Below are 17,699 nucleotides of genomic sequence, written 5' to 3' on the forward strand. Positions count from 1 at the left end.
GGCACAAGGCAAAAATGAGAAATCTTCCATTTTAGTCAGATAAATCATCTCGTTTTAGATTCAAATGAACTTGTAATCATTCTTTATAGAGTAAACTTTTAGGTATTTTTTTCCTAACATGGTTGAAAATGTGCCAGGTGATAATGTCCTGTGTCATCAAGGGGGTGGAGATACATATACAGTAAGCAGTGGTTCTCAATCTTGAACACTGCTGCTTTTCATTTTCGACATTTATCCCACTTTCACTTGTAATTCTGAGCTCAGGAGTTCTTACTTCAAAAATAGAATAAATAAATTCAAACAGCCCCTTAAATCAGAGTTCAGAGTTCTTAAATAGAAGTTGGTTATCTCTTATATATAGTGTTATAGTGACATATACGGTGACAGTTAACTACAAGTGTCCATCTTCTTCCACCATTGTGCTAAATACTTCATTTAAAAAGCTAGACTGAAAGGTTTCAAGAAAAGGACATGTGGCCAGCTATGAATCAATAGATCAACTTGAAATACCTCAGAAGGTAAAGTGATAACCACTTGCCCTTGATCAAGAAACTTAACCCCACAGAGTACGAAATCTAAAGCATAAAGGATCCTCCGTTAACTCTTGTCTAGATCAACAAAGGCAAAGACTACATTTTCTCAAAGCAAATGCAATTCATATAAAGAGCTCTTTTATTTGACAGAGCACGTATTTCAGTAATATCTGATTTGCTATTATTCAGGAAGGGAAAGACTTTAATGAAGCACCAGTCAATGTAACTATGTGGTGATGTGTGATGCGGTTCTAATGTTGGCCACCAGGGGGACGGGGACATGCAGAGAGTGATCAGGGAGTTGGAGGCCTCGATTTATTTCAGTGGAGAGGCAGTCGGTCAAGCAGTGGTGAGCGTGTGTGAGGGTCAGCGTGTGTGTGTGTGTGTGTGAGAGAGAGACACAGACAGAGGGACATCTGCAAGTTTTGTCATAGAGAAGAGACACAGACAGAGGGACATCTGCAAGTTTTGTCATAGAGATCTGGTAATTTTAAAAAAGCACACCAGTTTAGGGCAGTTTAGGAAAAGAAAAAAGTTATCTGATGTTAATTGTAATTTAAAAAAGTGATTAATTCACTAACTTTATCATTTGAACTCTATTTATATTATTTAAAAACATAAAATTGAAATGAAATGTACTAAAGATGACTAAAAAGCACGAGTGGGAAACACATTTTATTTTAATTTAATTAATAATAAAGTTTTAAGAGGTCTAAGACTGCATATGTTTTCATTAATTTTCAATAAATATATTTTTATAAGGCTACATTTTTTTGTTGGAATAAATCTTTACCATGTTTTTTATTTATTTACTACAGCATTAAAAGAAGAAAATGCTCAATAACTGCATTAAATTAAATGGATCTGTACAAACTCAGTGAGAAGACTAACAGACATGCTGCTGTTGAATGTGTTAACCCCAACACAGTAATCGCTCAGCCCCTGACTTCAGTCTGTTTTTGTCCTCGGGTCAAAGATCAAATGCCGCTGTTGACCCCCTGAACTGCCCTGTTACCCAAAGCTCAAAGTCCCACTAAAGTGACTGATATATTCTGCTGTGTGACTGTGTGTGCAAGGAGTCAGTTACCTTTCTATGCAGATGAGTGCCTTTGGAGGTTTGACTCGAGGGATTTTCTACTCTCTCTGGAGCACACGGCATGGACAGCTGACCTGAAGACAGACGCACACACACACACATACAGTTAGGTCCGCCAACAGTATTCATCTCCACTGCAAAGTAACCCAATACACATGCCCATACGCAAGGACACGTGCTTGGAGCGAGTAAGTGAGCAGGGCTATCGTAAAGTCAGCTCTCAATGAATAACAACATATAAAAGACCATTATTTACATATTTGAAGTTAATGAGACATGACAGAATTGCATGCTTATTTTACAACTCAAATATTTCCCCTGAAAAATCCTAACACAACACTGTGGGTGTAATTTTTCTATTTCATAGGCCTATTTGTACTGGATAATGATTCAGGCACCATCCAAGAGCAACATTCAGCAAAAGCTCAATGTCGTTGAGTCATTTGCATGTGCTGTGCGCCCCCAAACACACAAGTACTTGGATGAAAGCCATCAAAAATTGCTAATACTCAGGTCATTTCTAAATGATCACCTAGACATGGACCACACCTATCGCTACAATGCTGAATGTTAATTTCCAGACAGTGGGGGAGGGAAAGGCTAGTTTAAGGTATATTTTCTATCACTGAAACATTGAGTAAAATATAGATTTCTCCTCTAAAATCATTTATTTGCAATCTTGAAAAACAATCTCTAATTATGTTAATAATTCCACACATCAAAATAAAGAAATGGGTGGTATAAAAAGGCAGAAATGGAGCAATACTCTTTAAATGACTAACAAAGCAAAGGTATTTCAATGCCTATGTAAACCATAAGCCAAGCTAAATAGAATAAAAATGAACCAAGGATTTCTCTTCTTACTGTGACCTGTAAGATGCACTGATCTGAACCAATTATAGAGGGAAACAAGTCAGAATTATGAAGGATGGCCCAAAGGTGGAGGATTATAAATTGGAGCCAATTAAAGCGGAAAACGAAAAAGGCAAGACAAGCATGGCTAATGATACCATATTCATCAACTCCTGACACTCATTTTACATTTCGGGCACTTAGCTGATGCTCTCGTTCAGATTGTCTTACAGTGACTGAGCAGGTTCAGTGAGGGCTGTTCAAGGACACTTCAAAAGGCCAGATGATCGCTAACGGACACCAGGGCGAGTTTAAATTATGGTCCCATTAGCAATCTAACTAGGAAATTTAGCTAATCGATTAGGTATTGTTAGTCCTCCCACTTTGCTTCAACTAGTTTCTCATGTTTGTAGGGCTATGGTTCTAGGTAAATTTGTTTATACAGTAACATGCATTTTAATTATGAATAGTGACTTAGGGCCTGTTTATATGGTCCCGTATATTTCTGAAAACGGGTATTTATCTTTGCGTTTGCGCCTATCATTTACACGTAACCAGCATTTTTCTTGACAAAAAAATAAATAAAATCAAAAACGGCTTCCAAAGTGAAAGTTTTTAGAAATATCCGTTTCTATGGACACGTGTAAACAGGATAGACGGAAATTTTGGAAAATGATGACATTGCGCCCAGGAACCACAACAACAATGGCGGATATATGCTGGGTTGTTTACATTTTGTTTACACTTTTGGGACTACTTACGAGCTTACAAATGAACTTCGCACTGCTGCATCAACGTCGCCGCTACATCGGCACACAAAGATGTATGCTGTGCCCAATATTATTAAGTGCATAGCAGCTAACTATGCTACATAAGGCTAAAATGTAGTTTATCATTGTTTTTATCACTAGCGCCAAGAGGAAAAGAAATCACTGTGCATGCGCAGAACGTTCTTCTATGGTGTTTTACATATGGTGTATCGCCACCTACTGGCCTGGCATGCTAATTGCAGCAAAAAGCTGCCATTTTTGTGTAAACAGGGATATCATTTTCAAAACGCGTAAACCCGGAATTTTTTTTATACGGGATAAATAAAAATCTTTTTTGTATTAGTATGTGTGTAAACAAGGCCTTAGAAGTAATCTAACTGTTGACTGTAGGATGTCCTGATCTGGTCCCATTTGCAAAAGCGTTGATCGGGTTGATTGTTTTTCCAACCAGGAAAGCAACACAAGACCTCATAAATTGGCTAATGATTAAGAGATCTTGAACTACCCTAAATTTGGGCTATTTTTACATCTCCTGGTAAAGAAACTTGGTCTTTACATTATTCATGTCCCCAGCAGTCCAACAATCTGTATGTTAAACCTGCAAGTTACACAGATAGATATATGGACACAATCTCAGTAGGTATATCATTGTCATGAACCCATCCGCCCCATCTGTCTGTCTACCTGCCCGTCTCTCTCCTCTCGTTCAGGGCCTGTCATGACTGCTCTCCAACAGGCCTCCTGTGTCTGGATTAATCTCCCTGGTTGACTGCTGATCTGAAGGTGGGTCGGTCGCCATCCACCAACACCAAAACTAATTTCACTGTGTCACCGCACGACACCCCCCCGCCCACCATCCCCACTGACACCCTCACATGCACACACATTGCAAAATATCTTCATCTGTCTCTGTCTCATCTACATGGGAGAGGGCAGGAGGGCGGGTGACTAGTCCGAGGGAGAAAGGTCAGCGCATTGAAGGAGTTCATCATTCTGAGGTGTCAGAGTCGCTCTTTAGGAGAGCAGATGAAGGGGAGAGGATGGGAGGAAGGGAGGGAGGGAGCAACAGAGAAAGAAGGGTGCAGTGGGGGGGTATGTTTTATATTTGTCCGGTTATTGGTTATAAGCCAGAAGTTCGTCATGGCCTACGGAGTTGGCTGGCGTCCACTTTGTGCGAATCAATCATTAAACTGTTCACGTGTTGTCTTTGATTGTATCTTAATTATGAAAAAACTGCACACACACACACACACTCATCTCACTCAAGCTACGAATGGTCATTTGGTGGCTAAAAACACACCAGAGGGTTTTGTTGAAACACCAGAAGCTGGTAGTCAAACACCCCCACACACTCGCACTCACACAGACACACACATATTCAGTCATTCAGAAATGATCACACAATGCATCCACTACACTTGCTGGCGTCTGGCATGAGGTAAACAGCTTTTAATAGCATCAAACCCACTGCAGTTTGTTTGGGACCATCTGTCCAGTCTATTGTGTTTCTCTGTTGTGGCTCTTTGGAAGCCCATCGGGTGACAGCTGATGTATGGGCTCTTACAAAGCCCCCGGCCAGGCCCTCGGGATCCTGCCATACTGTTTTCTCCCTGTCTACTATCTATTTCGTCTTCTTTTTCCTCTGTTTAGTCTTCTTATTTTCTTTGTCCCTTTTCTGCTTCACACAGTATTTTTGGATCATGATATTGCAATCTACATATTCCACTGGTGTTATGTCCGTTTAGTAGTAGTAGGAGTAGGGGAACAGGAAATTGTGAGCGTACATGTGTCTGTGATGAAGAGGAAGGCTAAGGATATGTACCAAACTTAGTGCTTACAGACTGTGTATTTGGCATCTAGGCAAAGAATTTTTTTGTGTGCAAAAAACAAAACAAAACAAAACAAAACAAAACAAAATTTCAGAGAAGCTGTGGGTTTATGTCTTCACCTCAATACAGTCAGAGATTTCAGCATGCTGGATGCGGCTACTACCTTGTGGTTGCCAATTAAATGCAATGACCTCACACATACGCAGCCACTGTGTAAGATAGCTACTGAAATGCTACTGTATTGTTATGTCATCTAGTCTCTAAATTGGACCAACACAATTCCACAGCATTTTGCAACCATAAGAATCTACAATGACAAGTACATAAACTGTTAACTAGCGAGACGAAACACAAAACATGGCATAACTGTCATGACATGTCAGCTTCATTAAAAGCATAGCTGCAAATTAAAGCAACAATAGATGCAAAAACACACAGAGACAATACGTCTGTGATCAGTTCCCTAATTTAATTTTAACAATTTTTTTCAAGCTTCTCTTCTCCTCTTTTCTAATTTCTCGTTTTATTTAATGGAAGTGATCAATGTAAGTGCACTTGTCCTTTAAACTCATTTTTTAAAAAAAGCTAACAAAATAAAAGACGCCTGGTACATTCGCTACAGGCCTATCAGTTTGTAGAACAGTTTTGAACAGTTAGAACAAGAGGCTGCACTGTTACGTGCAAATCACTCCTTCTCGTGGCTGCCTGCGCTTTCTCTGTCCTCGCGGCTGCAGCTTGCGCTCACTTCATCTACTACTTCATCGCCACTGCTGTACACAATTTAAAAACTACAACACCCATAATTCATGTAGGAACTGCTGCAGCCAATGTGCAGCAGACGGGAGCTGCAGGACGACTCAACTACCATGACCAGTTTTTAATGTTTTATCAGGCAATAACTACTCCAGACTCTGCTCTAGTGTCATTTTCGGGACAATTAGGGCAGGATTCGGGATTCGGGACAACTGCTTGGATTTCAGGACATCTGGTCACCCTATATTATGACACAGTCTTGCAGCAACATAGTGCCCAAACTCCGGTTACCTCCAGGTTAATAGTGTTAGCTTTGTCAGCACTATTGCTGCTGTTAGTACTGTTTATGGAGTTAGCACCAGAGCTCAGCCACCACATGTTGAGATTCTTGTGCAGGCAATCCCGCAATATACCATAAAAGCCAAAAGCAAAAAAGCCAACCCCAGATTCAATCTCATTTAATGTTTTGCCTCGCTGTATTTGTGCTTTTTCAACGCTGTATCTCTTGCATGCTGCTTACTGTCTGGCACCTGGATGCTACCTTTTTTTTTTATAAAGCCCCGAGCAGTGTGGCAGTATAAACGTTCCAAACACAGAAAATAAGAAGCAAGAAAGAAAATACGGACAGAGGGCAAAGTCTCTGCAAAAAATACACCACCACACACTTCTCGTAAGTCATAAGTGATGACTGAGAGGGGTTACTTCTGCATGAGTCTATGTTTTGTTGGAAAATCCTGCACAGAATATCTTTAAATTTGTGAGAGACTTTTTTGTTGTACAAATGAGGGATACTTGTAAACTGGGAGTTCATAAGCGTCAATCATTAATTCCAGGGTTAATTCAGGACAGACACACGATACCGATAGGAAGGTGGCGTCTACAACACCATTTACAGTCTGAGCACAGCCGACACTTTTCTCTGCACAATTCAGAATTTTCTGTTGTTTATAGAAAAAAAATCACCAGTGTGAATATAAGGGGGTTCCTTGAGAGGTTGAGGGGTGGGGGGTGAAAGCTGGGTTCAGGAAGTTTTCACTCCTTTCTTCCCCGGGTGCCCCTGGCCTCTCCAACTTCCAGTCAAAGGCTGAAAGAAGCCAGATGCAGGCAGGATAATCACCACCTAATAAGAGGCTATATTGAAAGCAGGCTGGTGCTCATACTCTACAAGCTTGAAAGGCGTGTGCACACACATACATACACATGGATAGTTGAGTACATATGCACCCACGTAGTTTGGGCAGGTGTAATTATGGTGCACGATGACACACTTCACAAAGAAGTGATCACTTGCAATCTGTACACATGCGGACAAGCATGTGTACAAAAAAACAACACACTTACACGCACATATAAACACACAGACACCCGCACCACCAGATCCTTTTTCCGTCTTCTGACTTTAGTTCTCTACCACCATCCTAGAAAAATGTTAGCACATGGCAAAAGATATGAATAATTTTGTGATATACCAATTATCAATTTAGAAAGACAGAACAGGATCCCCTTTGGTTTTGTGTACGGCTGGTGTCTGTTTGGTTATGACCATATGAAAGAGTATGCAGCTCAGAACAGAAACTGAGTCCTACCCACACTCTAAAAAGTGACGGAATTTCACTTAAACTTTTGGGATATTAATGTTGCAGACAAAAGTTTCCCCAAAAGCTCTCGTGAACCGAAAGATTAACTTTTGACTTAACAGTTATGATATAAATGATCTTTTTCCCCCATATTTTCCATCCTCAGTAAGTATTAGAAGTCGAGTATTTCCTTCTTTGTGTCTTGGAGCAACTTCTGATGTCTAGAGAGCATGTTGGCACTGCTAAACACTTAAAAAAATAGCTGAAGGAGTCTTCAAACCACCGGTCTTACATATCAGAAATAAATGGCTCAGCATCAGCCAGTGCTGGCAGGCTTCAACCCAGAATGAAATCAGCACCTTTTAAAAAAAGGTGTAGCACTACTGTGGCCTACTGCTCCATGCGTATTACAGCATTTTGTTTTTTCTAAGAAGTGCGCATGCTAACAATGACTACGTATATGAGCACAGCTGCAGTGTAAAGTGCTGCTGCTACCACAAAATATTGTAATATTTCAAAACTGCAAATGCAGACAGTTCAATGTACCATGCTTTAAGGCAGTCATTCCTTTGGACGTAACTGTGTGATGCAGGATAGTGCCACTCTTTGTATAACATTTAAGCATTCTAGACTGTGTACCCAGCTCGCAACGGACGTCAACGTCAGAAAGATGTTGGACTCTTACGTCGGACAGAGGTTAAATTTTGGTTGGAATACAATGTATTGTGGAAGTTAACAACGATTTTTGTTCTCCGTACCATACAACTAAATGTCATTATTTTATGTCGATGATGTTGGTATGAGTCTGGAAGATGTTGGATTCTGGTAACTTAACAACACAACTTAAAAGCAATGAAATATCAACGTTATCTATCGTCAGTACTCCACGTCAAATTGATGTTGGCATTAGACATTGTCCTGTCGTTAAAATTTGCTCACCCACCCTCACAACCTAAATTCAAGCAATTATCAACGTCTAATGGCAATGATAGACAGCTGGGTAGAGGCAACAGGTTATAGTGTTGGAGAGACACTGACTGTTGCCTGCTTAATTTTGTTAATGTTCTTTCACTTTCAACTCCAACTTTATTTTGTCCCTAGAGGGCAATTAGTTGCACAACAAGTAAAAAACACACATAAAAAAACCCACAAGAGAACACAAAAGAATATAAATACTCTACAATCAGGGAGAGGTGAGGGCAACCAAATACAGTATTCTGAGACAACAGTGGTCATCAACAGCAACCATCAATATCAACATCAACAACACCGTCTTCATCGTCAACACCAACAATCATCACATGATCATAACAAGAGTAACAACCAGCCAAAAGAGTCGCCTAAGTACCAAGTTTGACTCTTCCACTGCCCTGCATTCAAAAGAGAAACGACAGTAGGGATGAAGAAGTGCTTATATCTGTTACTTAGTTCTGTGGAGTGATAGAAAATTTAGCTCTCCGATGGTGTGCAGAATTTCCTTGTTCTTTCCTGTCGGATAATTTGCTTTATTTAATTTGCACATCTCTTAGTCTTCATTCCTCCCTTTTTGTCACTTATCCGCCTCAATACCTTTTTTTCTGCTTTTCTTTCTGCACTCTTCTGTGGATTTTTGTGTAGACTGATGAGGATGCTGTGCAGGTAAGAGTGAGGTTACGGGGGAATTACTATATTACTATAGAGAATATAATTCAGTTATTTCTCTGTCGGCAAAAAGACATGAAAAGCAACTACAGGAAGTGTTGAGATTGCAATATTAGCCTTCCATTGTTACATTTTCCTGCCCCATCATGTTTGTGTATATCGTTCATCATTATTTTTTAAGGTGGGTCAAAAATACTTGCAAATACTTACATAACAACTTACAAAGCTTTAAAAACACCCCCTTTAAATCAATAAACACACTGTATGGCTCCCAGTCACAAAAGGTATATGCAGGCCCCTATTTTAAAACACAAAAAATGTCCCTCACTATAAATATATATGCAATCCATCCATCCTTCACACACACACAACACAACCATTAGTCCAAACGTACACATCCCCCCGTGGCACAGCACGCCCAGTGTCCTGCTCTTACACTATCAGCAGCATCAAAAGGAGAATCTATATTCTCTCCTCTGCCTTTTTTTTTCATTTGAGTGACTATGAGGAGCAGCAGCAGTAGCAGCTGCAGCCTCTCTCCCTGCTCGTGCTCAGCCGGGGGAAGGCAGTAGGTTTAGCAGGCGAGGCAGATTTATGGCGGTGGAGGTGACCTCTGGGGCCGTAACACGGTGATGGGTGAGTGGCTCTCAACAGTAAGCTACTGGCACTTGACAAAGTGCCCGAAGCAGAATGAATTTACTTCTCTTTTCCTCAATCATCAAGCAGCCACTGCCCTGACCCCCATCCTGACTGCTATAACAAGATCTCCCATCTCACAAGGGCCTGAAAAATTTACTGTCACATCTACTTTTCAATGAGCTCAAGTGAGCACTTCTTTCACCTTCAACGGAGCAGGTGCCGGTGTGGAGGAGGGCTAACCTGCCCCAGTGTATGTGTGTGTGTTCTATGCGTGGTGTGTGTAAGAGAGAGAGAGAGAGAGAGGATGCTCATGGAGAAATTTGTGTATACACACACATGTATGCAGGTCCATTGAGTTGCTCCCTCACTAACCCTTGCTGACTGTCTCACACCTACAGACCTTCACAAAAACACACATGCACGAGCTTTAATATAGTATTTGTAAGTATTTGTATGTTTTGCATTGCAATCTTTCAAACACAAAGACATATAAATATTTTTTGCACACATGCGCATACACTCAGTACAACAATCTCTCTCTTACCCTCTGTGACACACACACACACGGAGAGAATGAGGTTGCCAGGCAGGGACACAAAGGGCACTGCTATACTGATGTCACTAGACACCTCTACCATTTATATTAGAAGTCAATCTACCTTATCACATTCCTTACACACACACACACACACACACACACACACACACACACTGGCACACACACCAGGCATTATGAAGTCTGTGTGTTTGCCAGCTTTCATCAGCTTGATGGCAGTAGAGTTGGACTTAATGATCCTGATATTTTTTTTTATATGCAGACGATAAATCTCCGTGCGCACACATTCAGATTTCACCTTTCTTGCACTCTAGTTGTTGAGGTGAAATCACGATGGATGTCACAGAGAGCGGAGCAGACCAAACTAAAGATATACAATAGCAGCTCGGTTACACTAGTAGTCATTTTCCACAACTTTTTGCAAAGTTTTGTCCAAAAAGCAAAAAACAAAACAAACAAAAAAAGCATTTCCTTTCTTTAATCTTTTTTTTTTTTCAACTAAAAGTTAGCAATTTAATTTTGTATAATTATATTTTAAACAATACATGGAATTAAAATGTGTAATAAAAAATACAGAAAATATTTTAGTTCTACAAAGACAAATAAAGTGCAAAAGAGAGGAGAAGAAAAGGAAGAGGAAGGGAGACAACGTCTTCAGGATAAAGGATGTGTCTGACAAGACAGCAAGTGCCTTGGTGGAAATGCATTCTATTTTAATTAGTAGTTGTATGCAATAAAATAAACTGCATAAACTCGGTGGTAATGCATTTTACTATGTGAAACATCTCCAGGTTTTAGAGAGGCTGACAGCAAAACAAAGGGCTCTAATTAACTCCACTGTCTTTGCTGTCGCCTGAATGCCATGTCAATGATGTTTTCCCATACAAGAAGGCAAGTGGAGAGTAGACCATGTTTGAAAACCCTTACGAAAAATGACACTATTACTATACTACCATACCATATTATAATTTTATCAGTGCATTATTATAAATTATATTAGTCTTTCCCCTTTAAATTCCTTGGCCGCTGAAACATACAGTCATACTTGGCATTTAATCTTGTATTTTAAGGTTCCCCTTTTTTAAATGGTTACTGCATCAAATTGTCCATACAGTTACACTACCAATCAATACGCTGTATACTGGATAAAGGAAGTAGGTTGTGCCAACATTTCATTTTGTCCACTCCACTTTTTAAAATGCCATAACTAATTCAACCTCTTTTCTTTTACGAGCCACTCTTTTGTCCACCCTCTCCACTGGGATAATGTTATCATGATGAGCCAATAAAAATCAATGATTAAACAGGTGTAATTTTCCAGAGACGATGTATTAAAATTTATTGTCTCTCTCTCGCTCGCTCTCTCTGGCGAGCCATCACAGCAGCCCTGGAGCGGCAGACACTCTGCGTGTTGCAACTGAGAGTAAAGAAGGGCATTAAAAGCTATTCAATAAGCCACTGTAAAATTGATCAGGCTATAAAAGCTGCTACGGCCCACTCCGAACAGGGGAACGTGGCTGTGGAGGAGTAGACTGAGTGACGGAGAGTGTGGGAGAAGATGAAGAGAGGGGGAGGCAAGAGAGACAGAGAAAGAGAAATGAAAGGGGAAGAAAGAGACAGAAAAGAGAGACTGCAGCTGGGAGGTGAGAGAAATGAGAAAAGTGAGACAACAGTCAGAGTAAGAAGAGAGTGCTGAAGGGTTTGAACCTAACAAGATAAAACAGAGTGAGAGAGGAGCTGTGATTTCCTTGCTGACACAGGATTTACTGTACAATCACATAGCAGTTAAACCGTGTGATTTCCCATTTAATACCATTATAAAACCATTACATGCACTGTAACTCACTAGTGACACACCCACACCCTAACACTCCACGACATACAATACTCAATATATAAAAATCTATGTTAATATCCACTCTTCTTTTTCTAGTTTCATCATATGTGGTGATAGAGTGAACCGAACACAGAAGACACTACACCAGACACTGGGCGTGCTGTGCCAGTGGGGCTACTGAAAATCTTGGAGTGGCACACAAAAGCAAAAGTCATTTAGGAATGACAACAACTGTGTTTTAATGTGTAATGTCTACATACATGTGTTAGGGTGATTCAGTGTTCTTTAAAGAGGCTGCTTGTCCTTTTACTTATGTAAATGTACAGCTTTCATTGGAAGGACTACATTGATTGTAAGGAACAAGCAATTTACTGGGACCAACTGGGCTTTCTCAGATTTAGGGGAAACTCGTGTGTACCCATAGAACCCATTTTCATTCAGATATCTTGAGGTGAGAGCCCAAGGGACCTCTCTGAAAAAGGCCATGCTAGTTCGTCCCTTGCCAAAATTCAACCTACTTAGGACAGTGATTTAGCCCCTTCCGGACAAGCTATGACAACTGGTTGTTACCAATGGATGCCTTAGGTTGTCTAGTTTCACAAGATACAACTACCTTCGATCACGACCTGAGCACGCCACAGCCTCATAAAAGACAGATGATGTAGATCTCAAATTATTTTTGCCAGGGAGGGCCAGTGAGGGGAGCAGCAATTGTGTCTGGGTGGCCATGGCCCCCCTGGCCCCCCCTTTGGGGTGCCACTGCTTATACCCTCCACTTTAGAACAAATTACAACTACAGGACGACCGATAGTGGATTTTTAGAGGCAAATATAATGATAGCTGATTAATGGTCTGATATATCTCAAAGCTAAGTAAAAATCTAGTATAGGACTGGCTGTGTGCAACACTAAAGGGCCTTCATTTTAAGCAGGGGCTTTTTATTTGTAACCGCAAGTGGTGGCATTTACACAGTCCTGGACTCATGGACTTTAGCTCTAATGCTAATAGCACCGTAGCACTAGACCAGCTGTCGTGGTTAAGCCAAAAAATTCTGTAAATACATGTTGAAATGAAGGAAAATACACTCAGACACAGTCGCACAGCAGAAGGAACCTGCTTTCTCTGGAGCTGCACCCACTGATCACTTAACACAACCCTCCTCTCATTAACTGCGGTTGGTGATGTACATCGAGTCTGGTGGAGGCTGTGCGGCCCTTGGCCACAATTGGAGGCAGGTTCCACCAATATCGATAGTTTGTGAAACATCCTATCAACGCAGATTAATCGGCCAAACCGATAAATTAACTGACCTCTAGTTACAACTTCACAGCTCTGGGCTGACTGTACTAAAAACGAGTCTTCTAAATCTTTATGAAGTCAGACACTGTATCCTATTGAATGTAAAATGCTTAGTTTGCCTACTAACGATCAAAGGTGGTAATGCACAAGTAAAATTGTAACTCTTGTCAGTGGAATATTCATAGCCCACCTGCATCAGGATTACCACACCCCCAGTGACACGCATCTCCAGTCCACACAGACTCGATTGCTACCTTTGTGAAAACACAGTGCCAGGGTGTTATTTGCCAATTGTGACAGTTTATCGCAAGCAAAGACGTCAAAGAAGAAAGTTAATCTCTACAGAAACAATTTTCATCTCATCAACCTCCCCCGCCAAGAAACAATTTATCGTAGGCCAACTGAGGCCAAGACCTCAGGTCACTAAAAAAGAAAGATGTGCACATTCTTCCACCAACTTCAGTAAGTGCAGAGAACTCTCCAAAAATGGGGAAAATACTACACGACAACCCTTGGAGATTTATTGTTTGATAATGTATATGGACAGGATGCCACTTGGGCCTTTCTCCTGCCGTCTTACTAAAAAAAAAAAAAAAAAAAGAATTACAAGAAATAAGAAAATTCCAGGAGTGAAGAGCGGTGCTGTGGGCTGAATCAGTGGCAGTGGCTCGGCAAACTGCGTTTTTCTTTTAACTTTCAATTCTCCTAAGCATCCGTGCTTCACAGCCCCTTGGGCTATTGCCTTTCTCAATCTGTCCCTGGAGAGGCAGGAGTTATGGTCCCTGTCGATTGAGGAGAAAGGGATGTTATTCCCCTGTCACCCCCTGGTCGCGCCGCCATCCTCCCTGCCCTGATCTACGGCCTGATTCCCCCCCTTACCCCATTCCTCCCTCCCTCTTCCCCACTTTGCTCCGTCGTAAGCTGCCGGCTATGTCGTTGCCATGGGCTGTTGAGATGAGGACGATGGAAAAATGTTCTGGGGGGGAGGAGGTGGAGGTGCTGATATTGGTTTAGAGGTGCTGTTGGCAGCTGCACGATGGTAGTAGTGGGGAATGCTTTAGTACTGTGTTAAGACACTTGCAGAAAAATTGATGCGTGTGTGTTATGTGTGTGCGTGAAAACACAGTGACCACACAAGGAAGAATGGACATTGTTTGCAAAAATTGTGATTTAGGCTGATGTGGCTTTAAATAAAAATAGTGTATAGTGCAGATTCATACAATGCATATTTACTAAGATAGAGTGTCCTGTCTGTGCTGGAGAAAAGGGTGATGAAGTGGGGCTGGGGGGGAGCGGTAAACTGTGAGACAGCTCGGCCCAGGAGAGGTGACCTGCCCCAGCGCACATGTAGGTCCTTGTGTGACACCCTTGATAGGGGAGCAGTGACGGGGTTAAACATGAAAGGCAGTTAGCTGATGGTTGTGTGTGATCAAAGGGTCCCTGTCCCTGTGGGTTTGGTTTCAAGTTGGGTGACTTCAATTAAATTTTTATCAATCCAAATTTCATTAAATACGTCATTCAAATGTTTAAAAAGTGCCACAGAGTGATTTGATCTTGTTTGGTTTTAATCGCACAATGCAGGCACAATGAGGGATGTTTTGGCGGGGTTCAGTCCCACACCAGCAAGGGTCCAGTGCAAGTGGCTCAAGATGGGGGTGTCTTAACCACTGCACCCTCTATGGATACACACTGTACAGTACTAAGAACAGTCCTTCAAGAGACCAAAACTTGGCTCTTACATGTTAAACTATGTCTGGATAAGATTGCATGCATATCCCAATGTATTTCTGTGCAATATGAGATCATCTGTGGTTTCTAAGAAGCTCCTACGGAGAAAATGTGTCATGGTTATGTTTTCTGGAAGCACTATCACGATTCAACAAACTGCAGCTCCTCCTTAAACCACCAACACCACTGATGAACATCAGCGCAGACATGAGTACACCTGACACATGTTCAACAGAGGACCTCCACCTCGGAGTGCTTAGCCCCATTTCCATACTGGCCAATGCTCTGCCTCTTAAGGTACTATTGCACCTTAGGCAAATCCTGAGCTTGTGAGGGTCTCTCTGGGTGAAGGAATAAATAAATAAGCAGATAAATAGATGAATAACCCAGAGGAATGGGAGCCCATGCGGCCTGGCCATCCATCATATATCCTATTACCACGCACTCAGCGGCACCTGCAGTATGTATAATGCAGTCAACCTCTGTAAGCAGATACAAATTCAACTCTTTTCCTCCTCAATTTGTTATATCTGACAACGCCACAGCTTGTGCCTTGTTGTTTCTTTGAATTATGAATAGATTCCCTTCACCAGACTTTCGCCTGTGCGTGATAGCGTGGCGTTGTTATGCAGAACAGCTGCGGAAAACAAATTCGAGAAGCCTGGTGCGCTTTGTAGCGGCTGGGCGAATATGCATAAACAGTTGCGCTTAAAGCCACTTAAGAACAACCAAATGGGCTCAATATTTCATCTTTGGATTTGTTTCATTGGGTGTGATGAATATGAAATGCCAGAATGTAGCACGAGTGCAAAAAATGCAGTCGTTTAAGTGTTTCAAATGATCTTAGAATCTTTCAGGAATTTTTCACACAGCTGTGAGAAATGGTGGACAAGTGCTTTAACTGACAATTCAAATCTTAATTCCTGCCACAAAGCCCTTCTACTAATTTAGTCATGACACTTGAAACCACAAATATTACAAATGTCATTCACAAACTGAGAGAATAAAGAGAATGGAAGGAATGTGTGTCAGAGGAAGAGAGGGAGCACAAGAAAGAAGAAAGGAAAACTAGCGAGTAAATACAAATTAACAAATCAGACGCAAGAGGAAGAGAGAAACCAAGTGGGAGAGAGGAAGAGGAATGTAAATACATGGCAAACCCATAGCACATTTTGACTGTTGCCTGTTTGTTTGGGTATTTACACTGAGGCTACAATCAAGTCCTCAAAACTTCAGCCCACATGACAAGAGCCCATTTCAGGGCCACATATCCTCTAAACAGCCAAGCCAACAAGCCAAATCTCAATCCACACTCAAACACATACACACACATGAAACCTCAAAGTCATATCCACTTATTTGTCCATCACTCCGAAATGCAAAAAGGATGCAGGGAGAATGGTCAAATTGAATTTGCGCACAGAGGGAGGGCAGCGGAAGATAAGCTGTGAGGAAGTGATTTTTTTGGGACTTGGCTGAACTTTCGAGCCCTGTTTGGTTTGAGCAGATGTAGAATTAGTACACATCACTTTCCATCAGCGAGACATTGAACATGAGCTGCTGCTCAGAGGCCAAATACCTCTCTGTCACACAGACACACAGGCACACCTCACCTCTGTGTGCCTGTGATTTTAGCGTGGTAATTATCAATGTGATGTGAATTCCTACAGCAACAAATTCGTACTATTATTCTTCCTAGAGCATGTTTGGTGTCTCCAAATACCAGCTGCCTGTTAAAACCAGTTGAAACTAATATAAAACACAATCAATTTTACACTGCTTTTTAACTTTGCTTGAGTCAGCATGTCAATTTTAACTTCTGTTTTTAACCAGCAACATGGGCCACACAACCCTTAGACCACACAGACACTTGATTTATGAGTATATACAATATTCCTTTGGTTAAAAGAGACATTACTGAAGGATAGTAAAGTACATACGTTAGTTTTAGAAGTGAAAAATGTTGTAATTATAAATTGCACTAACATTATGTGCACATTAGGGCTGGAACAGTTTGTGTACAAACTGTCAAAGTACAGGGGTCACAACTGGGTTTCAGAGTTTGGTGGACACAGCTTCACGCAGAATACATTGTACGTAGGTTGATGCAGGTAATGCAGAACCAAAGTTCACGAGAGCAAGCCTCTGAAACGTTTTTATGCATGCCGTTAGCAACATATGACGAGGTCAGCACAACATGTCGATTGGTGAGTCATTCACACTATGGCGCTGCGAATGGAGGACTTGCCTCAAGGTTTCCTGTCAGCTACAACAACAAGAGAGAAAGAGTTGTGTATTTTCATTTATAATTTTTCAAAGGACAAGGAAGACAATGACAACAATAGCCTATAATCCACAAGACACCTTGAAAAACATACATTACAATGACACATTTATTAAGACATTCATTAAAAGAGGATGGGAGGCCGAGGGGAGGGGGTGACTGGTAAAGGTTAGTAGTGCCAAGGCAGCTTGTTAGTAACCACTAATCTGCCACAATCAGCGTGCCAATTTAACATCACCACCCCAGTCAAAATCATCAGCTCAGCTCCTACTCACAAACACATAACACATGAGAGAAAGAGAGAG

At 41.2% G+C, this 17,699-nt stretch overlaps 1 protein-coding gene across 1 annotated transcript in view; it reads right to left on the reverse strand.

Annotated features, from left to right (window-relative positions):
- LOC126396916 (adhesion G-protein coupled receptor D2) overlaps window positions 1-17,699 on the reverse strand; it is a 106,496-nt gene that overhangs the window by 21,926 nt on the left and 66,871 nt on the right. Inside the window, exon 23 of the mRNA XM_050055288.1 lies at window positions 1,621-1,703. Within this exon, the coding sequence (XP_049911245.1) occupies window positions 1,621-1,703 (83 nt within the window). The remainder of the gene's footprint in view (window positions 1-1,620; window positions 1,704-17,699) is intronic.

The sequence above is a fragment of the Epinephelus moara genome, chromosome 10 (assembly GCF_006386435.1).
Source record: "Epinephelus moara isolate mb chromosome 10, YSFRI_EMoa_1.0, whole genome shotgun sequence".
Taxonomy (NCBI): domain Eukaryota; kingdom Metazoa; phylum Chordata; class Actinopteri; order Perciformes; family Serranidae; genus Epinephelus; species Epinephelus moara.